Here is a 7,937-nt window from a genome sequence, read left to right as displayed (position 1 = left end):
TGTCCAAGATTTGGAAGTAGCATGGTTATTTTATTAAAAGTGACAGACTGTTTCACAATTCCTAGCAAAAATAGATTCCACTACAGGTGGCTTGGTTATGTTTATGTTTAAACTTAAAAAGCATTTTGTCATATACTAGAATTCTCAGCTATTCTTTTATCACAAAATATATCACTTACTAAATGCAAAAGCAGGACAATAAATAGTTTTGCTTGATGCTTTTTGTGATTTCAGCTTTGTATGATTTGCATGTCTAGTGCATTAGCTAAGTTACCTAATGCAGTAATTATTATTAATTTCTGACATAATTTTGTCGTCATACCTGCTATGGGGCATAAACTGCTGCTTGCGGGACTTTAAAGTTCTGTTCCTGCTACAGGGCATAAATCATTCTATATGCCAAAATTCCCCCTCTGCAAGAAACATTTAAGAAAGTGGGCTACACTGCTCTACCCGCTGTAATTACTGTGGCCAGAATAGGCCCAAAATGGATCATCCAAAAGCTTTCACGAAATTAAACTAAACATAAAACCTGCTCCATTTAAGCATCAACTGTTTCTGCATTCTTTGTCCACCTAAAGCACCAACTAAAGTCAATGGTGAAACCCTGACCCCATTGATGTCTATGGCTAGGTCTACACTACCCGCCTGAATCGGCGGGTATAAATCGACCTCTCGGGGATCGATTTATCGCGTCCTGTAGGGACGCGACAATCGATCCCCGAATCGACGCTCTTACTCCACCAGCGGAGGTGGTAGTAAGCACCGTCGACAGGAAGCCGCAAAAGTCGATTTTGCCGCCGTCCTCACAGCGGGGTAAGTCGGCTGCGATACGTCGAATTCAGCTACGATATTCACGTAGCTGAATTTGCGTATCTTAAATCGACTCCCCCCTGTAGTGTAGATGTACCCTGAGTGAGTCTTGCCACTGATTTCAATGAACCCGGGATTTTGCCCACTGGCCCATTCTGCTCCTACTTGAAACCAAAGGGAGTTTTGCTGTTAATTTTAATTGGACCTGGATTGAGCCCCAGAACAGACGTGCTATTAATTTGTTATTTTGCAATGGGAAAAAAGCTGTTCGCACAGCCTATTTGCTGCATAAAGAAAATGAAATTGAAAATGTTACCAAAGGAACACACTTGACACACGTTGCCAAATAGCATAAACTGGGTTGGCAGAAAGACCCACACAACTCTCAGAATTGTTCTAGTTTTGGAAGATGCTTAATAGCCTCATTCATGGGGGTGGGGTTAGTGCACAGCTATTTGTGTGTATGTTCCCCACGGTTTTGAATGTGTGGTAATTGTCAGGTGTTTCTGTAATTTGCCCATAAGGTTGCAGAGCAAGAACCGTTTAGGGCTGCCATAGCTGTCAGATTAGATAGACAGTTCACTCACTGGTAAATTACATTTTAGGCATTAGTGTAATTTAAATGAATAGTAAGATTATGTCAATGACCTGGGATGAATGATTTCCCCCCTCCTACTATGTGCTTTCAGTCATTTGCAATAAACCAGATATGCAGTTTTAGCTTCCATAGAGAACAGTGAAATATGAGCTCCTCATCAGATGAGGAGGAAGACCCCTGGATTAATTTAACAGCTCACTGTGCCGATAAATACATGACCTCCCGAATGTCGCTGTCATGTTACATTCTCAGCTTCCCCTTTCCTGTAAAAAATTATGGAGAGTGTCAGCCTGCAGATTTAAAAAACAACTGCAGAGTCATGTTAAAATACAGGGCTCAGACTGCTTGATATCAAGTCATGCCGATGGTGCAGATCGGTTGTGCGAATGCTGCTGTCGAGTGTTACAATAAGTGAACTAGTTTCACAGACGGAGCATTAGAGGCCTAATAAAGAGCTATGCCACTGAGTGAGCAGCAAGAGGCATTAAGATCCCAGGAACTAGCCCGAGGAGGGAGTTAGATGGAGACAGCACATTAAACAGAGGGACAAATCTGCCCCCCGCTACACCTGTTCCCCCGGCCTGGCTTCACTGTAACCAAGGGCAGAATTTGATACATGGTGTCATCACCTTTAGCCGATGCACACAGGCCAAACCCTCTGTGCACTATGCGGGTCTGACCCGGCCTTCGTTACACAGGGGTACAGGGTCTGCCTCTCCGCACTGCCAGGCAGCCTCTGAGGTTGTCATTACACATTCATCCGGCAGTAAAGTGACGTGTGTACAAGGAAATCCTTCTCCAGACTGACCCCCGAGCTCTCCTCACCCCCACCAGAGAAGTGACACTTTGCTCAGGGTTTGGAATTGAAGGAATTTGAAGGACACAAACTCCAGCAGGATTCTGGGCTGAACTATGTCTTCATTCCCCCCCCAAGCTTAGAAATCACAGGACTGTGCATATTTCAGACCCCCCAGGTTGGTGGCTGCGCCCAGTTCCCGTCCCCTCCCCCTCCCGCAGGGCGATTCCCTGGCTAGGACAGGGGCCAAACTGTCCGACCCTTCCAGCTGCATGTGCCAATCTTTAGAAGTTCAAGAGCCAGGTCGCACCTGCCGGGGCTCAGACCTTCAGCCCCACAGGAGGCGCCTCAGGGCTTGGGGCTTCAGCCCTGCAGGGAGCGGGGTCTTGGGATGCGCCTTGCCCTGAAGCCCCAAACCCCCCTCCCTGCAGGGCAGCTGCTGGAGCCGGCAAGCTGGGCGCTGTGCTCTGGGCAGAGGCAGCTGCAAACACCCGGGAGCTGCAGGGGCAGCCGCTGCCTCTCCCCATGGAGCTAAAGCAGCGCCCCCCCCCCCCCCCCCAGCTCCCAGCGCTTTGTCCCCTGGCTGAGGAGCCGGGAGCTGCGGCGGCTCCGCTCCGGGCGCCCTGGTGGCTCCCGGCGGGATCCCCGAGCCCAGCCCTTGGCGCGGGGCCGGGGCAGGCGGGGCCCGGCTGAAGCGGATTTCTCCGGCCGCTCCGCCCCCTCTGCCCCGGGAATGTCCCGGCCGGGTCCCCGCGGGGATAAAAGAGGCTGCGGGGCGCTGCGGAGGCTCAGAGCTGAGCCGAGCCCAGATCCCCAGCACCAGCCTCCGCCGCCAGCCCGGACCATGAGCCGCCCCCGGAGCCTCGCCCCCGGCAGCCCCCTGCTGCTGCTGCTGCTGGCCTGCGCCGCGCTGTGCCGGGGTAAGGGGCTCGCTGCGCCGGGGTGGCCCCGGAACCCGGCCTGGGGGAGTCTCGCTTCCCACTGGGGCTTGGAAGGACGGATCGGACCCAGGTGTCCGAGAGCCGGCCGGATACGGGGAGTCCCGGGAAGGATGGAAGGGACCCAGGTGTCCGAGAGCCGGCCGGATGCGGGGAAGGCCCGGGCCGGGGGCATGGGTCAGACCCAGGGTGTGGGGCGAGCGGTGTCCCCCGGCCGCCCCCCTGCAGAGTATCTGGCCGCCGGCAGGAGCTGAGTCTTTCTCCCCCTCCCCGGGCAGGTGCCCCCATGGCCGGCGAGCTGCGGTGCCAGTGCCTGCAGACCGAGACGGCGGTGATCCACCCCAAGCGCATCGCCAAAGTGGAGCTGATCCCCGAGGGGCCCCACTGCGGGGTGCCAGAAGTCATGTAAGTGTCGGGGCCCTGCTGCCCGCCCCCCCCCCAGCCTGCGCCCCCCTCCCCGCCCCGCCAACCCCCCGCTCACCCCGCTCTCCCCTCCTCCTCCCCGCAGAGCCACCACGAAACACGGCAAGAAAGTCTGTCTGGAGCCCACCGCGCCCTGGGTCAAGCTGATCGTCAACAAGATCGTGAACAGGTACGTACCCGGGGGGTGTGGCTGTTTGTGTTGTGCCAGCGGCCTGTGGGTGCAGCTCTAACGCCCGTTGTCCCGTGTCATGGGAGCGCGGGCAGCAGACTCGGTCTGCAGCAGGTGTCCGTGTCGCAGGGACAAGGGGCGAGATGGGCCACTGAGTCTTAACCGGTGGATACTTCTCATTACAAACCGCGGGGCCAAGCTGGGCCAATCCGTCCAGCTCCATTATAGGGGGAGAAACTAAGCCCAGGTGTCATGTAGGAAAACGAGTTTAAATAAGTGTCTGTACTCCTCCCAATTAACCCGGTGCTACCTGTGTCTGGTGGGGTCCCTGCCACTAAATGCCATTGATGAGATGTATCAGCACTGTTCCTATTCCTTGTTTCAGAGTAGCAGCCGTGTTAGTCTGTATCCGCAAAAAGAACAGGAGTACTTGTGGCACCTTAGAGACTAACAAATTTATTAGAGCATAAGCTTTTGTGGACTACAGCCCACTTCCTCGGATGCATATAGAATGAAACATAATTTCAACAATAATTTCCATCCCACCATCAACCTCAGCCTAGATCAATCCACACAAGCGGTCCTTTTCCTGGACACTACTGTTCTAATAAGCGATGGTCACATAAATATCACCCTATACCGGAAACCTACTGACCGCTACACTTACCTACATGCCTCCAGCTTCCATCCAGGACACACCACACGATCCATTGTCTACCGCCAAGCTCTAAGATATAACCGCATTTGCTCCAATCCCTCAGATAGAGACAAGCATCTACAAGATCTCTATCAAGCATTCTTAAAACTATAATACCCACCTACTGAAGTGAAAAAGATATGTTCCATTCTATATGCATCCGAAGAAGTGGGCTGTAGTCCACGAAAGCTTATGCTCTAATAAATTTGTTAGTCTCTAAGGTGCCACAAGTACTCCTGTTCCTATTCCTTGTGACACACACAGCGCCCACGGAGGGCAGCTGGAGGCTAGTGCACAGGGAATGGCACTTGTAACGTGTGTTCTGTTGTCTGACTGTTGCAGTCAATCGACCAAGCTGTGAGGGGAGAAGAGAACATGAACAAGGAACTACAACAGAAACTACCTCTGTGTACAAGGGAAACCAGTGTGAGAGACAATGGGAACCCGAGGCTGGACAACTAGCCATGATGAACTCTCTTCTTTTGAAGGTCTGATAGACCAGCCTGCGCTCCATTCAACTTCCACGCGTTCCACTGAGTTATTACAACCTGGGCTTATTTGTGTATTTATTATTAATTCATCTCTGTATCGCTCTTCAATGGCTAGGTAGTTTTTTTGTTAAGCACCTTAGATCTTCCTGATCACCTGAAGGGATAATGCTGCAGTAGTGGCTCGAGAGATGGCTTGTGATTAATCTAATACACAATCCAAATAGCCCCTCCCCTCGGATCCCCTGAGCAGCTCACGGTGGGAGTACTGTGGAGCTGTGCCTTTCACATGGGGCATGTGCACGATGCCTGCTGGGTTGTGAATAATCAGAGTTTCAGATCCTGGAGCTGCCCAGCATTGAGCCAAAAGTGTAAGATTACAAAGTGAAATCCAATTAGAACAAGCACCGTAATTTGTTACACTCCTGAAATGTGTTGCCAAGGCACATATCCCTGGGACACAGGATCAGTTGCTTGGCTAGGTGAAACAGACTAGCAGCTAGTCTCCTTTCATAAAGATTGCTTTTCTATAAAAATGTGGCTTCCGGTCACTAGCTGTCGTTTCTGCAAACTTTTTAGCGCTCTCCTTTGATGTGTTAAATTATTTCTATGCAATTTAAATATTTGGTATTTATGCTGAAAGTTTAAGAACAGTAACGTTCTGAACGCCCTTGGACATTTTATGTCTGCATTGTATGACATACTGTCATGGTCTGTGTACAAGTGGTATTACAAATTGTACTGGACTAAAATATTTTCTGATTAAAAGTGGTTTGAGTCTTCAACTCCGTTAAGTGTTCATGTCCATGTATCTGTCCCAGTGGGACCGCGGGGAAAGGCTGGTGTGGGTGGGAATTGGTAGGATACACACCTGCCTCCAAGCTTCATCCCCTTTCCTGTTTTATTTAATGTTTGTCTGCATTTAACAGACTCTTGGGTCCAGAGTTGCAATATTTAAACTCATCATCTGCACACCTCATTGTGACGGGAAATTCAGCATCGGAAAGTGGTTTGTGGCTATGAAAGCTGCAAGGACTTGCACGTTTGCTTAACTTGCCTTGAGACTACGCATGTGCTTAAAGCACCCTGCAAGATCAGGCACATAATGATTCTTTGCTGTTCTAGGAAACAAGACAGCGCCAAGGACAGAGCCCAGAAGACACTCGCTTTATATATAAAGTAATGTTCAGGGCATGTGCATACTCTAGCTGTAAATAAAAAAGGGGGTTGGGGGGTGCTTAACTGTAGACATTTGTAAAAGCGCTGTGCCCCTTTATCTGGTTCCATCCTACCTGCGTGTCATGGAGGGTATTCCCAGAAGGAAGTGTTGGCCCCATAGGCACAGATTCACTACATCGTCCACGGACATATAATTTAGTGGGTGGAAGATCAAGTGCTGCTTCCTTGTGGAATTTGGACCGAACCCCCGCCCTGGGGGCCGCTCCTGCTCCCGCTGAAGCCAATGGGGGGCTTGCGGCGTGGCTCTACTAGACCGCCTGTGTCATGGTGGGGTTTGGAGCCTCACAGCCTGACCCACACGGGACCTGACTACCAGTCCGAGGCTTGGGCTGGTCTGAACTTGCCAACCCGAGACTTTCAGGCTCAGGGCCCGCCGGCACCTCCCAGTGCTTCATTTTTGACAGTCCATAGCCCGGCACCTCTGGGTTTGACAGTCCATAGCCCAGCACCTCTGGGTTTGCTGCGCAGGGCCGCCCAGAGGATTCCGGGGCCCGGGGCAAAGCGGGGGAGCTGTGGCCAGCGCCGGCTTTAGGCACCGCGGGGCCCGATCCCAAGGAGCTGCCGCCCAAGTCCCGCCGCTGTCTTTGGAGGCAGCGCGATCGCTGCCGCGGAGGAGGGATCCTCGGCCGAAATGCCGCCGGAGACCCGGACCGCCGCCGGGCCAGGGCTCGCGGGACCCATGCGGAGCCCGGGGCCTGGGGCAAATTGCCCCACTTCTCCCCCCCCTTCCCCTCGGCGGCCCTGTTGCTAAAGTACAAACATTGCTGGAGCCCCGATACCTCTTTCATTGGGAATTAAGCACTGCCGCCGCCTTGCTGCGCTGAGCACCAGCTGTGAGTGCCTCTCGCTTCGCAGCCCCACCGGTGCAGTGGGGGAATGCCCGCAAGAGTGGGGCCCACAGTCCGGGCTGGTCTCCCTGCCTTGCAAATCAGCACCAGGGAACCCTTAAAGCGACACGCCGCAGTCATGTGATCTAGGCCACACTCCTGACTCAATAAGGCTGAGTGCCCCGAGTTGGAGATGACTTTGTGCATCTCGCTTGAGCCATGTTGAAGTCAGCAGCCCCCACGCTATGTCCAAAAGCCCATTTCCCCCCAGCACAGGCGTGTGCCTCTCTCCGGGGCCACAAGGAAAGGAGCAGGAAGAGAGGCCTTTGGAAAGCAATATTCAGAAGGGTTAAATCCAGAGCACATTTGTCATTGTCATCTTTGTGCTCCCATCAGGAGCAGGTCGGTCCCTTTGGGACACCCGCTTCACCCAGGAGTCCCAGGGGACTTGCAAAGCATTCAACAAGCACGACCGAGAACAGGATCATTCAAGAGGAAAGATGTTTGTGTGGTTAAGGCACTAGAAAGAAGGGATCAAGGAGAACTGGCTTCTGTTACACAGGAAGATTGGTAGCGCTGAGGATATTGGACTTCACCACTGTTATTTTTACTGTTTTATACTGGGATTTTAAGCTCTTTGGGGCCAGAGCCTTCCCTTCCTCATGTGTTTCTGCAGCGCGGATCACAGCAAGTTAAACCCAGATCCATGCTGTGGTTCTTAGGCCCTGCCACAGGACTGATAGGAGACAGTGCGGCCTATGGGTTAGAGCATTGGATTGGGACTCAAGCTCTGGGTTCTAGCTCTGGCCTGATGGGTGAGCATGAGCAAGTCTGTGTCTCCATTGACCAAGTCGATGAAGAGCCCAAAACAAGAGCTAGGGGGTATTAATACTAATTCTCCTGGTACTATGAAGATGTCCTGACCATACAAAGACTTGTCCACGTTTAA

The 7,937-nt window shown here is 52.3% G+C and overlaps 1 protein-coding gene across 2 annotated transcripts; it reads left to right on the top strand.

Moving 5' to 3' along the window:
• Positions 1–2,964: 2,964 nt before the first annotated feature.
• On the top strand, positions 2,965–5,415 carry LOC128838223 (growth-regulated alpha protein-like). Of its 2 annotated transcripts, XM_054030248.1 has the most exons (4): positions 2,968–3,127; positions 3,424–3,550; positions 3,654–3,737; positions 4,777–5,415. In XM_054030248.1, the coding sequence occupies exons 1-4, from the start codon at positions 3,052–3,054 to the stop codon at positions 4,793–4,795; spliced, it is 306 nt and encodes a 101-aa protein (XP_053886223.1). In that variant the 5' UTR covers positions 2,968–3,051; the 3' UTR covers positions 4,796–5,415. The 2 variants fall into 2 exon arrangements, with proteins under 2 accessions (XP_053886222.1, XP_053886223.1); XM_054030247.1 differs by lacking the exon at positions 4,777–5,415 and having other exon boundaries at positions 2,965–3,127; positions 3,654–4,031.
• Positions 5,416–7,937: the final 2,522 nt, after the last annotated feature.

The sequence above is a fragment of the Malaclemys terrapin genome, chromosome 5, assembly GCF_027887155.1.
Source record: "Malaclemys terrapin pileata isolate rMalTer1 chromosome 5, rMalTer1.hap1, whole genome shotgun sequence".
In the NCBI taxonomy this organism is placed as follows: domain Eukaryota; kingdom Metazoa; phylum Chordata; order Testudines; family Emydidae; genus Malaclemys; species Malaclemys terrapin.
Note: the sequence above shows the minus strand (reverse complement) of the source record. Positions and strands in the feature narration are given on the sequence as shown.

Coding starts and splice junctions, on each gene's coding strand:
- LOC128838223 (XM_054030247.1), top strand. CDS start 3,052: ATGAGCCGCCCCCGGAGCCTCGCCCCCGGCAGCCCCCTGCTGCTGCTG. Junction 3,128..3,423: donor CTGCGCCGCGCTGTGCCGGG/GTAAGGGGCTCG, acceptor CTCCCCGGGCAG/GTGCCCCCATGGCCGGCGAG. Junction 3,551..3,653: donor TGCGGGGTGCCAGAAGTCAT/GTAAGTGTCGGG, acceptor TCCTCCCCGCAG/AGCCACCACGAAACACGGCA.